The sequence below is a fragment of the Mercenaria mercenaria genome, chromosome 16, assembly GCF_021730395.1.
Source record: "Mercenaria mercenaria strain notata chromosome 16, MADL_Memer_1, whole genome shotgun sequence".
Classification (NCBI taxonomy): domain Eukaryota; kingdom Metazoa; phylum Mollusca; class Bivalvia; order Venerida; family Veneridae; genus Mercenaria; species Mercenaria mercenaria.
The window spans coordinates 71,680,085-71,706,254 of NC_069376.1; the positions used below are offsets into that span (position 1 = coordinate 71,680,085).

At 36.1% G+C, this 26,170-nt stretch overlaps 2 protein-coding genes across 3 annotated transcripts in view; one reads left to right on the forward strand and one right to left on the reverse strand.

Moving 5' to 3' along the window:
• LOC123541298 (structural maintenance of chromosomes flexible hinge domain-containing protein 1-like) overlaps positions 1-26,170 on the forward strand; it is a 111,053-nt gene that overhangs the window by 61,131 nt on the left and 23,752 nt on the right. For both annotated transcript variants that reach the window (XM_053527364.1, XM_053527365.1), the window contains 14 exons: positions 4,025-4,092; positions 4,542-4,687; positions 5,207-5,336; positions 6,884-6,964; positions 7,544-7,705; positions 8,269-8,394; positions 9,368-9,447; positions 9,904-10,064; positions 11,438-11,556; positions 13,136-13,194; positions 14,561-14,645; positions 15,454-15,585; positions 16,128-16,283; positions 17,041-17,173. In XM_053527364.1, coding sequence (XP_053383339.1) covers positions 4,025-4,092; positions 4,542-4,687; positions 5,207-5,336; positions 6,884-6,964; positions 7,544-7,705; positions 8,269-8,394; positions 9,368-9,447; positions 9,904-10,064; positions 11,438-11,556; positions 13,136-13,194; positions 14,561-14,645; positions 15,454-15,585; positions 16,128-16,283; positions 17,041-17,173 — 1,638 coding nt within the window. The remainder of the gene's footprint in view (positions 1-4,024; positions 4,093-4,541; positions 4,688-5,206; positions 5,337-6,883; positions 6,965-7,543; positions 7,706-8,268; positions 8,395-9,367; positions 9,448-9,903; positions 10,065-11,437; positions 11,557-13,135; positions 13,195-14,560; positions 14,646-15,453; positions 15,586-16,127; positions 16,284-17,040; positions 17,174-26,170) is intronic.
• Positions 17,800-25,898, reverse strand: LOC123540341 (uncharacterized). The gene is made up of 5 exons (XM_045325294.2): positions 23,629-25,898; positions 22,658-22,871; positions 21,063-21,188; positions 20,130-20,278; positions 17,800-18,451 (listed from the first exon to the last, which is right to left on the reverse strand). The coding sequence occupies exons 1-5, from the start codon at positions 25,431-25,433 to the stop codon at positions 18,361-18,363; spliced, it is 2,385 nt and encodes a 794-aa protein (XP_045181229.2). The 5' UTR covers positions 25,434-25,898; the 3' UTR covers positions 17,800-18,360.

Here is a 26,170-nt window from a genome sequence, read left to right on the forward strand (position 1 = left end):
AACGTAATTATTTGGCACCCAATTTAATGCAGTGCGTCTTTTATGCATTTAAATACGGTATCGATACCTCGTGTATTTTGACACGCTCGCGACACTACACATTACGTCATGACCCAAACAGCTGTGTACTCCGATAACATTTTCGTTAGTACATGCGGGTAGCTAATAGCGCAATACACAATGTCAGTGGTTTGACACGCTGCTTGTATTACCGTTTAATTTTCTGTTTGATGATTGGATACGTACCGTACTTAGTACAAATGTTTTGGACTTACCGTACATAGACTGTTTAAAAGTGTGTTTAATTATCCCCCGCCGATGAAATCGGGAGGGGGGTATTGAAATGGCGTTGTCCGTCCGTCAGTCTGTCCGTCAGTCTGTCCGTCCGTCCGTCCGTCCGCAGCCATTTCTCAGTAACTACTTGGTAGAATTTCATGAAACTTGAAATAAACATGAACCAACATACTGCGATGATGCCCGTCAAGTTTTTTTTTTGATTGGTCAATTTCCCTCAGAGTTATTGCCCTTGATTTAATAAAAAATGTCTGTCTGCAGCTATTTCTCAGTAACTAACAGGTAGAATTTCATCAAATTTGAAACAGACATGAACCAAGATACTGCGCTGATGCCCGTCAAGTTTTTTTTTTGATAGGTCAATTTCCCTCAGAGTTATTGCCCTTGATTTAATGAAAAATGTCCGTCTGCAGCCATTTCTCAGTAACTAGCAGGTAGAATTTCATCAAACTTGAAATAGACATGGTCCAAGATACTGCGACGATGCCCTTCAAGTTTTTTTTTCGATTGGTCAATTTTCCATTTAGTTATTGCCCTTTAATTGTTTAAAAATCCACAGATCTGTACATAACAAACCAACCAATTGGAAGAATTTCATTAAACTTCTTCCATTCTTTTCCATGCACATTTATTATAAACATGTGATGTTGTGTACCTACACCTGGTCCCCCCCCCCCCCCCCCCGACCCAAACAAACCATTCATTTTCTTTTAATTTGATTTGACTAATGAAATTATTTGCTTCTTGGTAACATTCTTAACCTTTTGCAGGATATATTTTTTTGCCGTTCCTCAACTCTGACCCTTTCGGCGGGGGATTCCAATTCATCGAATTTGCTTGTTTTTAATACATTGGACTTTAGTACTGTAAATTACTTATAACATGGACTTATAAAAATGAGGTAGGTGATTTTTTTCCCATTCTTGTTGACTTTTTTTCCCTCCAAAATGGGTGGGGGGCGTTAATTAGAGGGGGGGGGGGCCTTAATTCGGGAAAATACGGTATCTGTTTTGCTCAACTCCTTTTTGTATTTCCAGTGCAGAAGATGAACAATGTTTATGAATGTTCAGTGTTGAATAAATTTGAATAGCTATAAAAATGGTGGATTTTGTTAAAATTAAAAGGCCTTTTTAATAACATGCTATGTCAGCATCTCAATTTTACCCTGTAATACTGTAGAATTTAGCTAATGGAAGAACTGAAGGGATTAAGAGAGGTATACAAGATAAACAAAATGATACTTAGGGTTTACTTAGAGCGGATATTAGGACATATTGGATGCCTCCATGACTATTCGTCGAAAGACATTTGGTCGAAAAGACATTAGACAGAAAGGACAATGAGTCGAGTGTACAATTGGTCTCATAGGACTTTATGTCAAATGAATATTTAACAGAATTTTCGTCAAATTTGGTCGAATTTAGTCGAACTTAACTTACCCACTTTGCCGATATGTTTACAGTTTTCAATTCGATTAAAGTAGACTCAGCTTGATTCATCATCAAATATTTATTCATCATAACTTAACATCAACTCTAATCGAACAGTACACAATATACTGTTAAAAAATCACATGTTACATTACAATGATGACAGCAGCACTTGAAATTCCATTTAAATAACATTGTCTAGATACACCATAAAGTCAGTATTCGATGTTAAAGCTTATTCCCTTCAGAAAATCCAAGACCGGATTATGATTTCTCGTTTGTGAACATAATTCATCTAATATTCTTTCTAATCAAAAGGACTTTAGGGAATCAACAACAAACAACACCTTAGGCGTTTACTGATCGTTTAATTTGAGTAATTATCAATAATAATTTATTTTCGACCAAGTGTCGTGGCCTGTTAATTTTATCAACTAATTGTCGCATTCTGCATAATGCCCATTAGGCATAATGTCTTTTCGTCCATTTGTCTGTTCGACCAAACGTGTTTCGACGAAATGTCGTGCACCCATATTCGACATCATGGCTTCAAATCTAATTTTTAGCTAATAAACAGGGAAAATTAAACAAAATATAACACTGCTACTCTCTTGTATATACAAAAAGTTCTTTCCAATTGGAATAGTAACTCATCATTAGAAATAGTGGAAAACTAAGACATGTATAGTTTTTGTGCCCCCAAAGGAAGGCATATTAGTTTTCAACTGTCCGTTCGTTAGTCACAACGTTAACTTTTTGCATGAAGGCACTTTACTCGCGAACCACTGCACCCAGGACCTTCAAACTTCACATGCTGATAGTACTTATTGAGTACACGACCCCTACTGACTTTGGGGTCACCCAGTCAAATGTCAAGGTCACCAGGTCAAAGGTCAAGGCGCAGTGGGGGCATTTGTCACCATTAGTGACAGCTCTTGTTTAATCATATTAAATGATGATATCTTTACATATTGCAGTTGCAGCAGATTGGTTAATTTCAGATTTTCTTTTTGGTGAAAATATTATTTATTCTATACACTAAGTCCAGAAATTTTTAACTTTTGAAAATAAACAGGCATGTCTTCTTTAATTGATTTCATGACTGATCTAGATTATTATTTTGACAGTGCAAACTGAAATACTGTAATATAAGACAAAACCAAATTTCTTTTAAATATATTACAGCATATATGACTGTGTTATTAAGGCTGCAAGGGGCCTACCCCAGTAACATTCAATTCTACTGAAAAAATGCTGTTTTCTATAAAAATCATATATGAATGAGGGATTCTATAACTCAAAACATGATCAGAGGTAGTCTTTCAGTGAATAGTATGGACTCTTCTTATTGTCTGTTACATCTCACTAAAATTATACAACAATTTGTTTAACTGGAACAAACTTTCTTTACACCCTTGTTTATCATTATAACAAGAAAGGTGGTAAAATTTAGCTGATAGGGAGGATTGAGGCCAACATTTAGTGATCTATGACCAGCTAAGCTTTCGTGAACATGGAGAGTTTTGGTCAGGAAAAATTGGACTTTGGTCAGGGAAAAGTCATGGGATTTTATTTTCTCTGCTTAGTGGGATTCCTGTTAAAGGCATACTTGACCCAGATATTTTATAGCTGAAAATAAGAACAATTAATACAAATATTTAATGTAAACTTAAAGTGGCCTTTTCAGAGAGGCTGTTGCTTAATGCAGGTTGATTTACTCTGAAAGTATAGAAATAGGAAATACCTAATGTTACTGCTGAAAACATGTGGCTGTTTAATAGATGTGCCTGCTTACACAGGTTTGACTGTAGAGGTGCCTGCTTACACAGGTTTGACTGTAGAGGTGCCTGCTTACACAGGTTTGACTGTAGTGGTGCCTGCTTACACAGGTTTGACTGTAGAGGTGCCTGCTTACACAGGTTTGACTGTAGTGATGCCTGCTTACACAGGTTTGACTGTAGAGGTGCCTGCTTACACAGGTTTGACTGTAGTGGTGCCTGCTTACACAGGTTTGACTGTAGAGGTGCCTGCTTACACAGGTTTGACTGTAGAGGTGCCTGCTTACACAGGTTTGACTGTAGTGGTGCCTGCTTACACAGGTTTGACTGTAGAGGTGCCTGCTTACACAGGTTTGACTGTAGTGGTGCCTGCTTACACAGGTTTGACTGTAGAGGTGCCTGCTTACACAGGTTTGACTGTAGAGGTGCCTGCTTACACAGGTTTGACTGTAGTGATGAACCAAACAAGTCAAGACATGTAGACAGAAGTGTTTATGTTAATTTTGTACTTCTGTATTTCAGCTTATGCCTTGTATGATGAAGCTGAACAGGAGTTACCGCTGGATGATAAAGTGATCTCAAAAGTTAAGGTAAGCTTGTAACTTTAAACTAGATAATAAAAGGAGTTGAATTTCTGCTATGAAAATAAGATGAATATTGTAGAGAAAATAAACCTGCCAGGCCAATTGTGTTAACTCAAGCTTTGTCCGAAAAAACCAGTACAAGGAAGCACTGTTGCACTGAGGATTTAATCATGGTGCAGGCTGGAACAATAAATATTTTTACAGTACTCTTAGTGCAGAATGGGGACCGTAAGAAAACTCTCACTGTAAAGACATGACACACAGCAAACATCATGCCTATTGGTTTTATTTGATGGCAAAAATATGAATGGTTAGATTTCTTGCTTTCAGAGGCTGTTGAAGTGATGATGTAATATTGAATACTCCCTGTGTCTTAAGACACTGTATGTATGAAAATATATGCACATGATGTTTCTTCATGACTTTAAGCTAGTAAATTGATATTTTTCAAACAGTTAAACTGGGTTGCCAAACCACCAAAAGATCTCCTACAGAAAGGTCAGCTGCCAGGGGTGAAGGCCACTAACACGGTACAGGAAGTTAAATATTGTCAAGTCACTGTCACTGAAAGTTCTGGTATTGAGCTCGGATTTGTGCTCAAGTAAGAAAATATTCTTTTCTTAACAGTTTTAAATACAGCAGTAGTGTTAGTGTAAGTACGTGGAATATGTGAATATAGGCCTGATTACGGCTGGTGAGCATTGGGTGTCAAAAAAATTGATACGAAATCAAAGAAATATGAATACAAATATTACAAACTTCATAAGGATAAACTTATAAAATAATTATAAAAAGGGTGAACACATATCTTATATTCCATATAACTTGTTCATAGTGAACATTTGAATATATAATATAGTATAACATAATTGATAACATTTGAATGAAGGTGAAAGCTTGAGAGAATTAATGAAAATACTGTGCAAAACTTTAAGCCAAAGTGATCCAGATATCAAGAATAGGTTGTCTGTTTTGCTTATGAGCCATTAAATACTCCTGTGACAGCTCCAGCTTTCTCTGCTGTGTCCAAATTCACTATCCAGCATTGAAAATAGTTGAGCATGCTGTCTCCTGTGACAGCTCTATTTTTATACATGTATTATATAATTACCCTTTTTAGGACAATAACAGGAGAGCCAAAATGTTTGAACTGTACCTGTAGTGGCACAAACCAGATCAGTATCGGTCAGCCTCTAGCTGGTGAAATACAAGTCAAAGTTCGAGACAAGTATGGAAATGATGTTCAGCATGTAAGTGTCTGACTTTCTTGTTGTATTCAGTAACATTATCTGACTCTGGTTGAATTTTAAGGTTGTTAGTATAAGCAGATGACCTCCTACTCCAACTTCTGGTCCCTCTCCGAACCACACCAATTAAGTGGTTATTTGATCAAGAAAAGCTGGTCCTGCAGTAAGCAGACACAGTATTGTATTGGAACATACTATTATTATTAGGTGGATTTAAATATGGAGTTTATGTGGAGGTAAATATTCCTTGTACTGTATAATTCTATTCAGCAAGAGATCTAAAAAAAAACAACTTAAAAATTGAAACAAAAAACATCAGCAGTCTTTATTGCAGTACTTATTTAACACACATTTGTGGTTTATTATGTTTTTAGCTCAACTGAGCCAAAGGCTCATGGTGAGCTTTTGTGACCGCTCAATGTCCGTCATGCGGCGTGGGGCAGTCAACAATTTCTAAAAAAATCTTCTTGAAAACCACTGGGCAGAATTACACAAAACTTCACAGAAATGACCCTTTGGTAGCTACCTTTCAGAATTGTTCAAAGAATTGAATTCCATACAGAACTCTGGTTGCCATGGCAACCAAAAGGAAAAACTTTAAAAATCTTCTTGTCCAAAACTGCAAGGTGTAGAGCCTTGATATTTGGCATGCGGCATCATCTAATGGTCCTCTATCAAGATTGTTCAAATTATGCCCCTGGAGTGAAAAGAATCCCCATCCTTGTGGGTCACAAGTTTTACATATATAGGAAAAAACTATAATTCTTGTCTAAAACCACAATACCTAGGCCTTTGATATTTGGTATGTAGCATTGCCTTGTGGTCCTTTACCACATTTGTTCAATTGTGAAAAGAGGCCCTGCCCCGGGGGTCTCAAGTTTTACATAGACTTATATAGGAAAAAACTTTAAAAATCTTCTTGCCTGAAACTGCAAGGCCTAGGCTTTTGATATTAAGTATGTTGTATTTCCTTGTGGTCCTGTACCAAAATTGTTCAAATTATGCCCCTGGGGTGAATAGAGGCCCTGCCCTGGGGGTCCCAAATTTAACATAAGACTTACATATGGGAAAAAATAAGAATCATCTTGTCTGAAAGTTCAAGGCTTAGGCCTTTGATATTTGGTATGTAGCATTACCTAGTGGATCTCTTTCAAGATTGTTCAGATTATGCCCCTTGGGTGAAAAGAGGCCCTGTCTTGGGGGTCACTTGTTATATGAGGTATATAGGAATATATACTTCAAAAATTATCAGATCATATTTCCTATACTGTTTAATTGTAATTACCTGATGACCCCAAGCAATTAGGGGTCACTTGACTGCGACCTTGACCTACGGACCTACTTTCTTGTTTTTTAAGATACAGCCTTGAAATTTGGATGACATGCACACCGATCTTAAAACTGACTTTCAGTGACCATGAATGTGTCCTACTGACCTACTTTCTAATATTTTAGCATCAGTGTGCCATTTTAAACATGTGGCTCATATTACTCAGATGAGCGATTCAGGGTCATCATGACCCTCTTGTTACTGATTTCATATATTTCAGGACTCAGAAAATGTTTGCAAGGATTTGAAGATCTCAGGTGAAGGACTGAAGGTAGACAGATGCAAAATTCTCCTTGATAAAGTAAGTTTTTATCATAAATATTTAGCTTTGACATACATATTTATTTGCTGTGAAATTGTTTTTACTAATGAGAAACTTTTGTGAATTATTGATATCAGTTCACAAATATAAATATCAGTTAACAGGTCTCATTTTATTTCATTCATTAAAATTGATATCCACAAACTCATATTCTCATGAAATATTTTTTAGCCAAAACCAGAGGATGTCATGCAAATGAAATGATTTTACACTATATTGTTTTGCATACCTTGTTTTTATGCATTTCATTTGAAGATATGCATCATCCAAACCTTTAATTTTTAATCCTTATCATGCTGGACACGATTGATTCTGTCTTTGCGACCAGTGTAGATCATGATCAGCCTGCACATCCATGCAGTCTGATCAAGATCTGCACTGTTCGCCATTCAGTCAGTATCTTTTTGTAAGCAACCCTTTTTGAAAGATAGACAAGTTCTTTACAGAAATTTATTGAGGTAAGGGTTAATAAAAATCTATTTGTCTGTCATGTCTTAGAAGACATGATGATCAACTTCTCTGGTGACTAATGATGACATATTTCTTTTTTTGTCCCAGCAAACAAAATCAATGTTGATAAAAGGTGTGGTGTTTGAAGGAGGGACAATAGGAAGAAAGGAAGTACAGATCACATGGAGAAGTTTGAAGGATTATCTGAGACTGGAGATGGTTGCTGGCCCACCAGCCAAAATGAAATTTATCCATTACTCTGAAAGTCAGGTAAATGAAACATTGTTTTAGCTTTTGATCTTTATTTGTTGTGGGTCTCTGTGGCTGAGTGACTTTGAATCACTTGCCCCTATATTGGTGTGAGGTTGAAACCCTACAAGAGGTGAAGAATGTTTTAATGTAAGAAAATTACTCAGTTTGCATGCAGAAGGCATTATCAAAGTGCTAGTGCCTGCCTCAAATACAGTTCCAATACAAGGGGCATGAAGGGTCTTCCACCTTCTACGATACTTTCCTGGAGGATTAAGGTTGCTGACTTGTATCATTTGCCCCTCACTTTGGACGTAAAAAAATTCTTCATGGAAGGAAGCTGTGTAGCTGGCTGAGGGAACAACAGTGCATATCTGATCCTAAAATAATGGTCATGTGAGCTACCTGATGTCTTCCTGCATCATTTTAAGCTAACTGGGTGCCATGTTGCCATGTGATCTCAAAATAATGTCTGCATGACTTGAAAACACACAATCACCTGCAAAAATAAACAGGGTCAGCAAAACATATGTACTCTGATTTGTTTGCTGAAGCTCAGTCTGTGGAATACTTGACAATTTCAGGAGGTGTTAGTGTATAATGAGAGCAAGTTTGCCAAACCTCTGGCTATCCAGTTACTAGACGAAGGTGATAATGCTTGTAGAACACCAGACATTAGAATGCAGCTGGCGAGAGACGTGAAATTAAAGGTAATTCGGTGTACAGTTATCTGTTGTAACAACTTTACCAGTTTAATTAATTCTTCAGCTACCACTACACAGCAATGCAATTATCTATCTTGACTCTATCAAAGGGCTCATTTTTTAGATACTGTATTTGTTTTTAGCTCGACTTTTTGAAGAAAAAGTAGAGCTACATGTATTTCACTCGCCACAGTGTCAGCATCGCTGTTGGTTAAAGTTTTTGATAAAGTCAAATATCTTTGTTACTATAAAAGCTTTTGACTTGAAGCTTATAAGAGTTATTTACTATCAAAATCTACACCATGAGAAACAATCCCCATAACTCTGATTTTAATTTTGACAGAGTTATACCCCTTTTTAACTTAGAATTCTTTTTCGTTAAAGAATTTCGTTCGGTTAAATGAGATGTGTTGCGCATGCGCGGAAGCAGTGTTGCTTTAATGGCGGATCAGTTTTGACAGAGTTATACCCCTTTTTAACTTAGAATTTTTGGTTAAAGTTTTATAAAACTTTGCTGGCAAAGCTCTTATTCAGAGTCAAGCACTGAGAAAAGTCAAGCGTGCTGTCATCAGACAGTAACTGTTGTTGTTATTTAGTGGAATTACTTTCCAGTTATGTAATGCAGCAATTAAAGGACTTTTTCCCAAGCATAGTTACCAAGCTGCTGAATGATTGCTTTCTATAGACAAGTTTCCTTCTAGTATAAAATGTGTATTTGTCATAAATAAGTGTCAACTAGACATTGTGAGATGAATGAAAAAATTTACTTGTTAAATTTAGTTTTACGAGAGCTACATGAACATAATTTATTATATGTCTAAATTTGGTAAGAATAGCTGCAGTGTTCCTGATTTTGACACTATAGGCACTTCTAGAAATGTACCTATATGGTAAAAGTTCTTTGTATATGTAAACATGTACAAGTTTGAAACATTATCCTTGGTTTATCTTGTTACGCAATATATTGTGTATATTTTAGTTGATACCAACAGTACAGCCTACAAAGACCAATAAAGATGGAATAGCTGACTTTGGAATTTTCACCGTCTCATGTGGAAGGTAATCTTTAGCATTATTACTTTGACAGGCTGTTCACAAGAGTGATGTCATAGAAAACTAATATGTTTGAATCCTTAGTATTTTCTATGATATAATGGTAAAATAACATCAGTGTTGAATAGTTCAGGTTTTCAAGCCTGCCAACTGTTTTACCAATTTAAAACTTTGGACTAGTACTTCTATTTCAGACAAGGCACATGTTTTCATATGGAATTTGACACACCAAACTAAAAACATTCACAGCTGAACCAAAAGTGAGTTTGAGCCCTGCTGGTGTCACAGCTGCACCTTGTTTAATGCAATAATTTGCTTTTCTAAGAAGCAAAGTAAAGAATGATTCATGTAGGTTTGAAGCTTTCATTACAGGCAAGTTAAAGAGAATTTGCACAACCCAAAGGTAAAGGCTGTTTAAAACTAAAGAACTTGGAATTTATAACACTACCTTTGTTCTTTCAGAGGTTTGTACGAACTGCAGCCAAAAGCTTTTATATCAGCTGGTTTCGTGCTTTCGGGTCCAAAACTGAAAATTTCAGTGCAACCCGACCCGACCAGACCCAGTAACCTAGATGTCTCTTATAACAACAAGGCAACATACACAGCTGGAGAAAGTATGCCAGGTAAGTGTGACACTACAGTACTACATGACATTCTGCATTGGTTTTATGCTTGATAGTACAAGCAGTTTTGAAACTTGTTTACTTGCCATTTATAAGTAAATTGAGAGCATACAATTGAATATAGAAGTTTAAAGAAAATCTTGCTAAAATATGAAGTAGTCTTATAGGATACAGTTAAATGTAGAATTTCAAAGAAAGCCTTACTAAGATATGTAGAATTCTTAAAGCATTCAGTTGAATATGGAAGTTCAAAGGAAATCTTATTCTAACACGATCCACAGAAATTGCTATATAAACATGTAGCAAAATCGCCTATACATGAATCTACAATAAAATATGGTTGGCTGTTGCATTTCACCCCCTACGATAGTGACATAAGAAATTCTACTTCTGTTCCATTCCATACAAATTATCTGAGGGCCAAACGGTTGAAAACAACATTTCAAAACATTATTATGATAGAAAAAGTCATACTGACTTATGTGTAGAACCGTAAGACACGTTTTGATCCCTACGAACGAATTCAATTAGCTCAATTAGGATTCAGAGGTGATGTCATAAATATATGACATAAAGTATGACGTCATAATGGTGTGACGTCATGTAAAAAGTTATGCTTATAACTAGTAACACAGGGTCAACTAACCTAATTTGATTATTCTGTTCAAAATAGTTTGTGACCTGTTAGATAACTAGTTTATGAATACTTCTCAAAATTCTAATAAAAAGGAACAAATATTTATACGTTCCATTGGCTATGCAACACTTTTTAACCATGGGGGTAAATTGTAACTGCATATATATGCTCCGAATGACGTATTACGCTGAAAATGTAGTACTGTAAAATACGAATTATTTCCGTTGTTAGAATCAGAATAGTAAATATGTTCCAATAATTTTATCAGTTAATAAAATGTGAGCAGTCGTTCGAATGCGAATAACTAAACCACTCGTGCTATGCACTCGTGATTTAATTATTACGTATCCAAACTCCTGCCCATATTTTATTCACTGATAAAATATAGGAACAGATTTATTATTTCTTAACTAAAATATGTAATAGTTTGATCAATCATTTGCTAGGATGTGGGACTTTAGAAGACTATTTGGAAATTGATCGGCAAGAAACTGTGAAGTTGAGTTCTAACTTCAGTTGAGTCCGCTGCTCACCTGTGTTGATTAAAGCCACACCATTGTAGTTTCTTTGCTTGTAGGAGAATGGTGATTTTAACCAGATGCTTGCCAAAAAATTTTTTAAAAATGTCAAAGCCTGAAAGCCACCATTCTCTCTTAGGCAGCAATACAACTCCAAATCCAACTAAAGAAGTACTGTTTGTCAACAAGGTAGTCATAACTTATGAACTATTTTACAGAGTACACAGTGAAGATATATGCTGAAGATGATAGTTTACTCGCCAGTGCAAAACCGTCTCATGTCTCGCTGAAACTCTGGAAATCTGATGATGCTGATGCCACTAACCTTCCTAGTCGTGTAAGTTACTATGTCTCTTGTATATAGCAAGATATGATCAATTTCATCTTGTCTATATGTCTGTCCATCTGTCTTAAATGTTTGTCTGGACTACTCTTAAACTACTTATAGGATTTCAACCAAACTTTGTAGGAAGGTGGAGCACCAAAGTTAGTTTTGCATAGTTTCATTTCTAATGACCCTTTTAATGTAACACTTGGAAAGCATTTCTTCGTGCAAAAACAACCTATATACCAGTTAAGTATGCACTGCTTAAGTATAAATGTATTGGCCACTTCAGTCTAAAGAAAGAACACCCAGACCCCTAGCCCAAAGGCCAAGGTCACACTCGATGTTCAAAGGTCTATGTTTTTTTTTTTACCAGTATGGTCCATAACTCTGTCATCCATCAAGGGATTTTAACTTGAGACAGATGCTCCTCATAATGAGACAGTGTGTCCTGTACAACACCAAGATTCCTAACTCAAAGGTCAAGGTCATACTCAGAAGTCAAAGGTCAATAGGTTTTTTTCCTGTCCTGGAACAAAAGTTTCCCATAATGAGACAACTTGTTGTGTACAAGATCCAGACCCTTAGCTCAAAGATCAAGGTCACACTTGGAGGTCAAAGGTCAGTAGATTTCTTTTTCTGTCTGGCATTTAACACTGTCATCCATAAAGGGATTTTAATACTTTTTTGCACAAATTTTTCCCATAATGAGATGATACGTCATGCACAACACCCAGATCCCTAGTTCAAAGGTCAAGGTCAGACTTGGAAATCAAATAGTGTTATTCCTGGTCCATAACAAATAGGTTATAAAAAAATGACCAAACATTTATCCAGATATTACCTATCAGCTACCACTTCCATTCAGATGAAGCAGTAATCGGGTATTCATTTTTTCAAAAGTTTCATTTTTTTATAATAAGAAGCAGCATATTGTTACTTTAATTTGATGGAAAGAACTTTAAGTGATGTCAGTCAAATACCTTTGTATTTACATCTCAATCTGTCAAAGAAAAATACTTCCCTATATAAAGGCTTTGCCACATGTTGTAAATATAATCTCTATAAAAACTAAACAAAATGTGTATTACATTGCTAAGTACTCACAAAATGTGTATAAAATATGCATGTTAGACATGCATATACATGTCATTGCTTTATTTCCATAATGCTGTAACTAGCTTTTTGATATTTTTGGGAAACGATGCTTAAAGATTTGAGTGTCAGTGATTTTACACTACTTACAGCCTTGTTGAACTAAAATTTAGGCAGTTTATGTTAGAACTACAAGGCCATTAAATTCACCATCATACAGAGGTCATAGAGACATACCTAATGACACTAAAATCTTTTTTGCCAAAAATGGACTTACGGCACTGTGGAAATAAGGCGACGATGTATATGCAGTGACAGCAGAATGTTTAGTAAAAGCTACAAAGTAACACTTCTATGAAATTTCTGTTAATTGTGAGTAAAACGCTCAATCCTTTGAAATTTGAGCTACCAAGTTGCTACTAGATCTATAATTTGAAAAATTGGATACTTAGTGTCAGTGGTTTCTTGGTGTTTATGTGTTTTTACTTCTTTTCAGACCTTGTCCTATCATCCAGAATCATCGAGAAAAACAGAAACTGGAATCTTTCATTTTAAGTAAGTTTCTAATGACATGTTGCTTCTTTGAAATTAAAAAAAATGCCTTTAAGAAATTTAAGCCTAATACTGGTAGATTTACTGTATAAATCACTGGCCAGGTGAAATTGTGTTATTGATTCAGTGTGGGTGAGCGTAAAATTTTGTAATTTTGACCACCTGTCTTAACTTATGTGAAATATATTGTAGAAACCTCCCAAGGGATTTGTTGGTGCCCGAACCTGGTAGGTCAAGGGCAAGAAACAAACCTTTGTTTACACCATTCTAGGGTAAAACCTGTAAAATGCTAAAACATTAATATATTGTTCATATCGGGGTCCTTAAATGTTATTGAAGTGTGCTGGAGTGTTGTTTGGTCACATTTATATCATTTCCTTTTCTCAGGGATAAATTTCATGATTTCTGGAAAACAGATATTTTGTTTGGAAATTAATTAGTGGATATCAGAGTCTAAATATTAACTTTTAGCCAGCTTGCGGCAAGTGGTTTTGCCTTTGTGGCCAGTGCAGACCAAGATCAGCCTGCAAATCCATGCAGGCTGATCATGGTCTGCACTGTTCACTATTCATTCGATAAATTTTCAATGAACACCCCTCTGAATAAGAAGTGATACTGCCCTAATTGAATGATGGACCGGTTCATTTTAGAAATTTAGCAGGGTAAAGGTTAGATAAATGGAAAAGTTACTTTATTTTTATGCCCCCAGCATCTACTGATGCGGGAGGCATATAGTTATTGTCCTGTCCGTCCGTTCGTCCGTCCGTAAGAGGTTAACCAAATGGGACCGTTTCGTCTAGCATCAATACCCCTCACTAGAATGACTTGATACTAATGCAGATGTAACCTGTGACCATTCCTCATCTTCAGACATCACCTGACCTCAGTTTGACCTTGACCTCATTTTGGACTTAGGTTGCTTTATATGGGCCATCTCTTGGTTAACCAAATGGGACCGTTTCGTCTAGCATCAATACCTTACAAGAATGAATTGATACTAATACAGATGTAAACTGTGACCATTCCTCATCTTCAAACATCACCTGACCTCAGTTTGATCTTGACTTTGACCTCGTTTTGGACTTAGGTGCAAAATCTATCGACAAGAATGCCACTGGGGGCATCAGGCATTTATTGAACACAGCTCCTTGTTTATGGACTGTCGTAACCAAGAATTCCACAAATTGTCCCCATGAATATTTTTGATTTTACAGTATACTATAAATGGGCTAAAAAATAGGCATAAATTTTACAAAAACTATGTATGCACTTTTGAACAGTTTAGATACAAGTAATCTATTTCCTAAAACTGTTATATAATTAGACCCTTTGTTTAAATAGTAACAGATATGTAATCTGTATATTTCAGAAATATCAAATGTCCAGATGAGTCCGGCTCTTACAATGTAATGTTTGTGTATTATGATGGAAAGCATCAGCTTTTCAGTAATGTGGTAAGGTCTTCTTTCCTAAAAAAGTTTCTTCTTTAACGTGGGTAGTCGACGAAAGTCCCCACCTGGAATGGATGGAACGACTTATTTTCAGTCAAACCCATGGCAGGTGTCATATTTACCTCCCCAGCATCCAGTCTATGCCAATACTGCTGGAAACAGTACCAATTTAAGTAAATCACCCAGCACTGAAAACTAGTTGGGATATCAGTCGTGACTGGGAATCGAACCCGGACTGCTGGCGTTGTAGTCCAACCTGCTAACCACTGCGCCACTAATTCCCTGTATTCTCCTGACCAAGGGTATGGTTTTGGTGTTGTCCATCTTTCTGTTCATCCTTTTGTCTGCTTGTCTAGGGTCATGTAGTAGACATTCTTTAGAATTTTTATTAAGACTGGGTAGAAATGTTTTCTCCTGTAGAGAAATACTGCCTTGTATCTTACAGTCAGATTGCAAGTATAGCACTTATAACTTTTATGTGGTTAACTCTATTAGAATGTTACTTTGCAAGCCACTAAGATTTGTTTCTGTTCAATAACATGGTACATTGGTTCTTCAAAATTTAGTTTGACTCTGTCTGGTTGTTGTATTATGACTGAGACAACTTGCAGTCTGTAGAACACAGATATGAATAATTTGATACCAGGCTTTTTTGTTGGTTATATGTTAAGGTTTACTGTCAATGCTGATAGTGTTTTCCCCATCATTATAATCTTGAATGACTTAAAAGATTTTGTTGCAGTCCCAGTTTATGTCAAATACAGCCTGCTGTATTATATGCGATATACTCACTAAACGGTATATATTTTAGATTCACATAAAAATAGATCCGTCTACCCCAGTTCAGTTGGTATGTCTGGACAACCCTGGAACAGCTACAGTGTCCAATACGAAAAACTACGCTACACGATGTATTGTCAGAAATCTCAAACTTGAATTAAGGGTAAGATCATTACTAAAATAGATTACTCACATATCGAGTACTTACAGCTTGGGCAACAGTACAGTAACTTGTAAGTATGTATACAGTAAAAACCACAGCTTTACACTTTACTGTGAAAATGTTATGCCTGCAGGCTCTTACAGAATATTCATGAAAGTATACACTTACTGAATAGCTTACAGGTCAGTAGTCAAAAACTATAGCTCAAGGTCCAGAGCATATAAGGTCAGTAGTTTTGACTATTGACCGGCAAGCCATTCAGTACAAGCTATTCAATAACTGTTCTATTGCATGACACGAGAAATAGATTTTCATTTTTTTTCACCTTAAGTTTTGACTTCGAGCCAGCCAAATTTAAAAGGAACTTCTTTATAGACTGGTCAGTAGCACAATCTATGGACAAGTGATTAATAAGGAGTCATGTAATGCTCATTGTTAATGTATGATCAGTTTAGGGTATCATGAAGACAATTTACTTGTAAGGTCATTATTTTTGTAGGACTCTTTTTGCATTTAGTTCAATGTTTATTTTTACTTTTCAGGACAAATATGATAACCATGTAACTAAAGGCATGAACGGCAGTATTGTGCTGGAGATAGCCAGTGCTACTGGAGAGAAAGAATTACCTGTGTTTGCTGGTGCAGCTAAAAACAAAACCATCTCAGCCACCCTTGCAGGCGGCACCAGCTTTATCCAGGTAAATTATCTTAACTTAGGAATGAGATGTTCTTAACACCTGGTTCATATTCATCAACATTAAAGTAAAAAATTTGAACCTAGATTTCAGAGTGGCAAATATTCAATGTACCGTAACTTTGTTAATTACCAGTTTGTAATAATGGAATTTTGCTGTGCTCTTGGCAACAACAGTTTAAATATTCATGCAAAGTTTCATTACAGTCTGTGCTAATTTGATGATTACATAGCAAATTATTCAGCATTTTGAAGACAATGTTACAGACTCTAAATGTTACTGGATATGGACCCGGTATTTACTTGTAAGACAAATTCACAATTTGGCATGCAGTCCAGGAAAAAATGACAAAGAAGTTGAGCAAGACTGCAAAATAAATGAATATTTCATGTCTTACCTTGCTAAATATCTTGTTAAACTAAAAATTTTGATAGCATAGATTTTTAGGCTATTCCTGTTTAAGAATTAAATAGAATACTGGTATCTTATAATCTATATTATTGTGAAGATTTTCTGTTTTTGACAGATTTTGTATTACAGACCTTTCCTTACTGCACATTTGGACAATCTTAATTTGTGTTTAGCAGCTGTTGAGCATCTCACTGTATACACCATTGTCAGGATCTTTAGTTCCATTCATTGTCATTGTCATGATGTTCTGTTCTGTTCTTGCCTGATATAGTATTACAGACCTATTTTTAGTGCACATTTTGAACAGTTTCGATTCACCTTTAACAGCTGTATATATGTGTACTTGCAGAACATTGCACTTCAAGAGAACAGCCCTGGGAAGGATGGTTATGAATATCAACTAAAGTGTTCAGTGAACTGTAACAATGTACCGAAGTCACTCAACATGGAACCATATATTCTTCCTTTCCTCTTTTATGATGGTGAGTGACCTTTTTTATGTCAGTCTTTTTGTGCCAGCTTCGAGTGTGGCAGGTCGTGGGTTCGATCCCTGGCGGCACCATACCAAAGACGCATAAATTGGTACAACTAGCTTCCTCCCTTGGCACTCAGCATTAAGAGGATAGTACTAAGACTGGTCAGCCAAATGTCCGTATAATGTCACTGGATGGGGTATCATGTCCTGTGTCTGTGGCGTGATATTTCATTGAGGCAGCACTATAAAGTTGGGCATTGTGCTGACTGCTACAAGTAGACACCGTCGTTTATATGACTGAAAAATTGTTGAAAAAGACGTTAAACCTGCACACATACATACTGGAATCTGAACCAACAAGAAGAGCATGAACACACAAAAGTATACTAGATGGGCTTTTCTGGCATATAAGGGCATACAGAACTCAACATAAGTTTCGCATTCATCAGAAGATAAATAGAGAACAAAAAATTATTTAATTCACAACCAGGCATTTCAAAATGAAAATTTTCTGATTTGAATACATATTTCTTTTACAGATTAGACGAATTTTATGTACATTGTACAAAATTGTAAAACAAAATCTGTTCAAAGTACAGGGCCCATATTTATGCTGACAGACTTTTTTTATCGTTCTAGAATTTTTGGTTCTTTCTGAAATTTTGAATCTCGTAGGCACACAGGTCTTAGACATACGAATTTCAGATGAATAATTTTGTAATAGATTCTTAATCAATGAAACAGAAACTGTATCTTGATAAGTTAATGCCCTTTCTCATGAACTGAAATAGTTAAAAGTTGTTCTAACTAGAACATTCATCAGGATGACACTGCACATGTTCAATATATTCCATTGAGAATTCCAAGTACCCTGCACAAACATGAGTGAATCAGAACAGTGTTTGGGAATATTTGGAACATATGTAGACTTATTTTAATGAAGCCTTATATAGACAGAAAAGTTGTGTGATCAATGATGGCTTCAATAGGAAGTTATATTCTTGTTCCTTTCCACTAGGTAGGCTCACGATTTGGTGGGAACCAGGGAAGAAATTCCAAAAAATTGAGAAGACTAAATCTTTGAACACAAACAGAATATGTTACATGTTCAACACAAAGAGAGCACTTTTTCCACATGTAACTGGTACTTTCTGGGGAATGTAGAACTATCTGGTTCTCAAGTCTTTAATATTGTCAACTTGTGGCAGTAAGTTCGTTAAGGAGGTTCTCCATAGATTTGCAGGCTTTATATTTACACTTGGCTCTTGTTATCACTGCAGCTTTTCTGAAAGATAGAGCATTGATCCATAGATAGTGTATTTTATTTGATGATGTGCTATTCACAGTTCATTTAGCATAAGGAAAGAAAGACTTGGAACATGCAAGGGTTTCAAGCTGATCAGTAGTTTACACAGGCATTAAAATTCCCTGAATTTGATGTTTGTCCTTTGCAAACACCTTGAACATGGCTAAAACCATAAAAAGCCTGAAAAAGTAATTGAATTTTGAAAAAAAAAACTTGCTTGATTTCACCCTAAACTCATTTAAAACATTATATCAGCAGTTGAAAAAAGAAATAGCAATATGGCAATATTTGGTCATTTATTGCTGCTGGTATGCACCAGTCATTGGCATAAGTAGTGGTCTATGAGAGTGTTTTGTTTAAAATGAATAACAGTTGCGAAGACAATATGGTTTCAGGGGAGATAGTCCTTTAAAAAAACAAACTTAAAAGAGCTGAAATAAGATTGAAATAAGACTTTCTCGAAACACATCGCAATTAGTCTTAATAGTCATAGATCGGCTGTATATGATATAAAAGGGTGTTTCCAATGCAAAATAATAGTGAAATTTGAAATTTTTTGAATTTTGACCATATTTTGAGTAGATGCACCTATTCAGCAGCAATTTCTGGGATTTAAAAGCCAATATTTGGTCTCCAGAATGTCAGAAAATGCACAAAATGCACCCCTCTAGGTCTTATTCATGACGGAATGAATGATATTTCAGAATCCAAGTGAAAAATAATGCAAACGAGTGAAACTTTTACCAAAATATACAATAAAAGGACCATAGGGCCAAAATTTAGCCCAGTAAATTGGTAGGGGGTGGCTTCTATTAAATGTCTATATTTCTCTAAAATCTCGAAATTTCACAATGAAACTTGGCAGTATGTTTGGTATTACATCGTTCTTGAAAACAGAGATGAAAATTGTGTGAAATTTGATAAGAAACATTTCTTATAGGAATAAGGTCAGTAATTCGGTCGAAAATGTGCTTCCGTGAAGTAGTCGAAGTCCATAATAAAATATAGATCCAAATTTTCCCATTTTTTGTGCAAATTCGTGTAGAACGAGTGCTTTAATCACCATTTTTCACTACTAGAATACATTCTGCATGAAATGAGATGGTTTTCATGTTCATACATCCCACATGGCAAGTTTTGCAGATCGAAACCGGAAGTAGGTGTTTATTGCGCGGACGAGAGCAAATATGCGCCATTTTTAGGGTAGCAGACCACAACTGACTGGCATTTCACTAGGAACTACATAACCCCCTATTTTCTTTTCATTTTTTCGTTAATTTGTGATAGAACTTTCATGAAAAATAGGTGTAGGAAAAAGTGATGTTCTCTAAAGATACGTAAAGACGACCTGAAGTTGTCGTTTTTTATATGAAACAAAGAAGGATTTGAATTACTGACCTTTAACCGTAATAAAAATTCCTTGAAAAGTACTTGAATTTTGCCTAAGATGTTCTCTGTGAATCCTCTGTATGTATCACTTCTTGGAATATATGTAGGAAGTCATTTGTTTTTATATCTCATTCCTGGAGCTTGTATGATACCAGATACATTTACCATTTAAAAATACGACATTTGCTACTTCTGTTTACCCAAAGTAACAATCCTAATCTTTTAGCTGTGTTTAGCACCCTGGTATTGTAATTCATTAAGTGCTTACCCAGCTAGGTTCCAAGCTCGGAGAACTACGTAACCATTCTTGTGTTGGAATCCACTAGTACATGGTACACAAGAGTTATCATCCTTGATTGTCAGTAAATGTAGGTGGCCACGTGTTTCACTCTTTGGCGATGGTATTGTTATTGTGACCTTGAAATACATTTTGTCATTCATTAAAATTACAATGTATGGAAACATAACATGTTGTCATGGAAATAAGTTTGATTTTAAAACAATTACTGAATTGCAAAAGAGAGCAGCTAGATTAACTTTGCATTTACCAGTTAAGAGTTATTTTTTGAAATGTTCATCACACACAAATGGCCTTCTGTTCAAAAAAGATTATATTTTATTGTATTTTATATGTATGTTACCTGGCAGCACACTGTCCAATGCCTACATATATCAGAAATAAGTTTTTCTGTAGAAAAATAAAAACTTATCACTTATAATCATTTAACCTTTAGCCTACTGGTGGCAAGTGATTCTGCTTTTGCGACTAGTGTAGACAGAGATCTGCCTGCACATATATGCAGGCTGATCATGGTCTGCACTGTTCCCTATTCAGTCAGTAAATTTTCAGTGAACACCCCTTGGAATAATAAATAGTACTGCCCATTATATTGAATGATGGACCAGCCCATTTTAGAAATTTAGCAAGGTGAAGGTTAAGAAAGGGACTGTGATACATAAAAGGCCCAAAATGAAGTAGAAAAAAAAACAAACTATTGGTTATTTCCATATGGAGACTGGGTGAAGAATGTTTTATGTCCAAACATGCCTGAAATGATATATTTCAGTATTACTCTAAAATTATGATTTTATGCCTGTTGATGTTACAATTCCTATATATTATGTTATTGATCTTGTTTCAATACATGATGGCATAAGCCTTCTCACCAGGTAGGTCACATATAGAGCTGGTGTTCATTACCTGATGGTTGAAGTCACCACTGTCCAGGTTTTTCAGGTAGACGATAGGACCTATTGCTATGATGTTACTGACCATTCTGTTACTTTGTCGCAGTTGAAGCAACTTCTCTGCTTTAATCTTCAAAATCTAAAATGTAAAATTCAGTTAAGGTTAGAAATCACTGCTGAGAAATGTGAAGTGTAACCTGAGCAACAAAATCAACTATTCAGTCAGTAAATTTTCAGTGAACACCCCTTTGATAAACAAGTGGTTCTGCCCAAATTGAATGATGGACCAGTCCATTTTAGAAATATAGGAGGGTAAAGGTTAAACAAAACAGCTGTATTCTTAGGTATTGCTTATACTTTCTATGAGTGGTGTAAGTGTTTGGTACATAATAAAATAGAAGAAGGTTGTCTTGTTTACCTCTGATTTGGATTTGACGGACGAATATATTGGTGCCCATATGTCCACAGATACTTGGGGCTCGGACCTCCACACACCCCATTCTCCTCCGCCCCTGGTTAAGTTTAGCCAATATATTTTAGCATTTCACCATGTATAAAGCATATGTGACGATCATAAAACACATTTTGTAACATTTCAGCGTGTTTTTAAAAAATGTATTTTTACCATTAATGCTCTCAATACTACAAGATATGCAACATTGCACGAACAATGAGAACACTTGCTTGCGCTGGACCCTCGCTTTGTGTAGCGCATATCATAAACCGGGAACCAAAATTGTTACTCTTACGGCTATGTTAAACCAGATCATCATCGTGTAACACGTGGTGAAGCGATAATCCGGTATAATGCAGCGGAAACGGTATCAATTTAGGTACCCGGCAACGATATGCGCAGTTCAAAGCAGGGATCTATTCGCAAGGAAGTGTTCCATAGAATTTAGATAGATTGATTTATATTATTTATTGATTTCTCGTCGGAATACAAACGACAGTTGTCGGGACCGGTGTCATTTGACAGAATGGTAACAGATCTGACGATTGATACCAGTGATTCATTGGTAGGGGTTCATTTAAACGTTTAACTAGCAATTGTTTCCCTAGTGTTCGTGGGATGTTTCATATCTTGTAACATTGAGAGCATTGATGGTAAAAATGCATTTTTTTAAAAACACGCTGAAATGTTACAAAATGCGTTTTATGATCGTCGCCTATGCTCAATACATGGTAAAATGCTAAAATATATTGGCTAAACTTAACCAGGGGCGTAGGAGAATGGGGTGTGTGGAGGTCCGAACCCCAAGTGTCTGTGCATGTGTCATTTTAAAATGAGGGCACCTTTTATGCATATGTAAATCTAGCTTGGTGTTACATGGAAGAATTTATCTAGCAGCAGCTAGGGGCAAGAAGAATCTTAACCTTTAGCCTGCTAGCGGCAAGTGATTCTGCCTTTGGGACCAGTGCAAACCAAGATCAGCCTGCACATCCCGCACTGTTTGATAAACAAGTGGTTCTGCCCAAATTGAATGATGGACCAGTCCATTTTAGAAATATAGGAGGGTAAAGGATAAGTACCTTGTAAGTAGAATAGATTACTGAGAGCAAAAAATACAGCGGATAGATTTTAAACCTTGTTAAGGAATCAGTTACCTTCATCTGTGTCTGAATGAGGGTTGAAACAGCTTTTGGAGGCAGGAAGATGCTAATATTGTTGTCATGTGACGATGTCAGCCAACCACCTTGAGGCGTTACTGTAAATGTCTCAGTTGTCATGACAACCAGACCAGGTGGAGCGTTCTCGTTCCTTTCTTCGCTCATTCTCCATAAACCACTTGCTGTCTTCACTATTGCTTTCTCCGAGAAGCTGAAACACAATGGAGAATGTGTTGAAAGTTATTTTTTAGCAAGTAGTAATTTTGTTGCAAATTTTGTTGTACATTATGTTTCTATAAATAGTAACAAAAAAGCTGATTAAAATGGTCATTACGGCTTCTATTGACAAGTCATAATGGTGCACTGCACTCACTGTGCGCCTCACACACCATAATCATAATGGCCCCGGGTAACCAGAACGTTGGCGCGTTCTGACATTGACGTCATGTAGCAACGTCATTATGGCGTGCAAAAGGGTGCTGAATCATTTTCAGATCAATTGTCAAATATTGATGGCATTGTTGATGAAAAAAGAAATACAAATAATGCTTTTAAGCTTTTGGAAAATATCTGAAATGAAAATACAAAGATAAATATAAAGCGAAGGTATATAATAAAAAGGTCAATAAACAGCTTGTTGTGCCTTCTAGTCATAATGGCACACCTAGTTTCATAATGGCCCTCGGACACTTATGACACTAGGTGTGCCATTATGGCAAGAAAGCACAACCAAGCCGTATATTAACCTCACAGGTAAATGAGCAAAATACTGGAGTTATTCAGGGTTTAAAGCAATCCAAACATAGGAGGAAAGGGCTCATGACCACTCACTTCGTTTGAGTAAGCCCAGATGATTCAGCCATTGATGCTTCAACAAGCAGTATTTCACTGTACTTTCAAAAAATATGTTTTACTGATGATAGTGTTATTAAAAAAAGAGATTTAACAACCTTTTACAAGATAATTACCTTTTACCCATATCATGACCTTTCAAGGAGAGAACAGGGTGTAGTAGCTGTTTGTTGAGGAGCATTTCTACCTGGTTACATACTCCTAGTAACTTGTAGTCTGTTGCTGGTACACTTGTTGAAACATCATCACTGTCTGTCATCAGGGCTGCCTCATGAGCTGTGATATGTCCGGATGACCTGAAACTGTTTTCTGTAAAACTGTTGTCATGGTTACCTCGACTTTGATCGCTGCTGGCAGGAAGTTTACGATTCAAGTATGCAGAACTCAAGTTTGTCTCCAAGTGGCGCTCAGTGAAACCATTCTGTAAAAGATCTGCGGAATCCCACATTTTGTGCGAGTTGTTTTGAGTTGTTGGTAGTGTAGATGCCCTTGACTCTGTTCTGTTTTCATAATTTCCAGACCTTGATCTTTGACTTTTCCTAGTCTTGTATCGTCTTCCGGAGTCCATAGTTTGTCTTTTTGCTTCGAACATTCTGCGTTTTTTGTAGTAGTCTATTGGTGCAGCGATTTCACCATTATGCAGAGCGATCCTGTCTTTTATTTTGTTACCTTTGACATTAAAGTAGTCCAGTCTGTCCAGCTGTTGCATGACTTGAGGAATGTTCACTAACATGTTATTGCCAATATCCAAAGTGCGTAACTTTTTGAGGTTGGCGATGTCTGTGGAAATGTAGCGAATTTGGTTAGTGTTGAGACGAACACTTTGTATTTTTGTAAGGGAATACAGACCCATGGGGATGTTCTCAAGATAGTTGTTGTTGGCATTGAGAAGCTTCAGATGCTTCATGTTTACCACAGAGAAATTGTAGAGTTTATTGTTTGCTATGTTAAGGTACTGCAAATTTGGGAAGGTATCCGGAATAAAATGGATGTTGTTGTCGTGTAAGTGAAGAACTTTCAAAGTTTTCAAAGTTGTCAGTGCATTAGGGACAGTTTCCAACATGTTTCCATTCAGATTTAGGTAACTAAGGGATTTTAGTCTAAAAATAGATTGAGGGATGATCTCAAAGTTGTTGTGTGCCAAGTTTAACTCCTGTAGTTGTTGTAAGCAATCAAAGTCCGGTAAGAGGTTCATAAGGTTGTTCCCTCGCAAGGTCAGGGTTTTAAGAGACGTTATCTTGCACACGGGTAACGGCAGGTGCTCGAACTTGTTGTTTGAAAGGTTCAGGTACTTCAGTTTATGCATCTTTGCAATTGAAAATGGTAGGTACCAGAGGCTGTTTCCTTGAACATCTAAATATCTCAAGTTTTCAAGCTGTCCAATTTCATGCGGTAAACATTCAAACTCATTCTGACCTAGTCTTAGTACACGTAGGTTCTTCAACATCCCTATGTTTGTTGGCAAGGCTGCGAGTTTGTTTTTTGTTAGATTTATTTCTAACAAGTTTATACAGTTACTTAAGGTTTCTGGTAAAAAGCTGAGACTGTTTTCCTCCAGGTACAAGAACTTCAAGCTCCTTAACCTTGAAATCGCCAGAGGAATTTCACGAAAATAGTTTTGTGACAGTTTCAATACTTCCAGTCTAGAAAACAGAAATATTTCAATCGGCATAATTTGAAGATCAGTGTTGGAAAGATCCAGCTGGACAAGGCCTTGAGAATTGGTCACTAGATGCAGACGTAAATGTGTACTTTGTGACCTTTTGGTACTCAGTGACTTAGCAGTGCCTCGTGACCTTGTGGTTCCATGTGATCTGTCATGTAATGCGTAGAATAGGTCATTGTTAGGTTTGTCAGGGATAGGGAATGCTCTGGTTGACCAAGTCCTGTATCCCGAGCTCTTCAATGTTGACATTGCCATCTTTCTGTTTTTATATAGGCATAAAGTAATTTTTCCAAATCAGTTACATCACAGAATTATTGTCTATTATTTTTACAGAAAACTTTAGCTTTCCTCATTCCAATTAAAAAGTACTTTATTCCTCATTCCAGTTAAAAAGTACTTTATTCTTAGTTAAAAGTACTTTATTACCTTACGTGAAGAAGTTTTTATGTCACATGAAAGTATTCTAAAGTTTATTTTCAAATCACTTTTCCATCATAAAAATCTAGAAATTCTGATGAAGTCATAACTTAGTTAACTCCCTTTGTTGTACACTTACATTATTGATATAAAACTAGGAATTCATTTGAAAAAAAGATAAATTTCCATAATTTAATTTTCTGACATTATTTTACTTCTTTCTCTCCATATCCTGAATAATATTCCAGTAGTGCACTTTTTCCATATTTAAGATATTCGTCTATAATTGGTACATGGCAACAAAACCCAGCTACTGCTATTATAAATTACCATATCTGGTAAATTACCATATTTATTACAATAAATGGACCCCTTGTACTATCACAGGTGTATTTCTGCAAGTTTTTAGTAGAATTTTGTATTTTCTAATGGGCAAATTAAATGATATGTAGATTAATTGTTTTTTAGTGAATTTTTTAATATAATGTAAATCTTGTTTGTTTGGTGTTACATTGCACTGACACGGTTATAGATCATGATAACTTTCCAGCTTTTCATGAAGGAGGAAGCCCCAG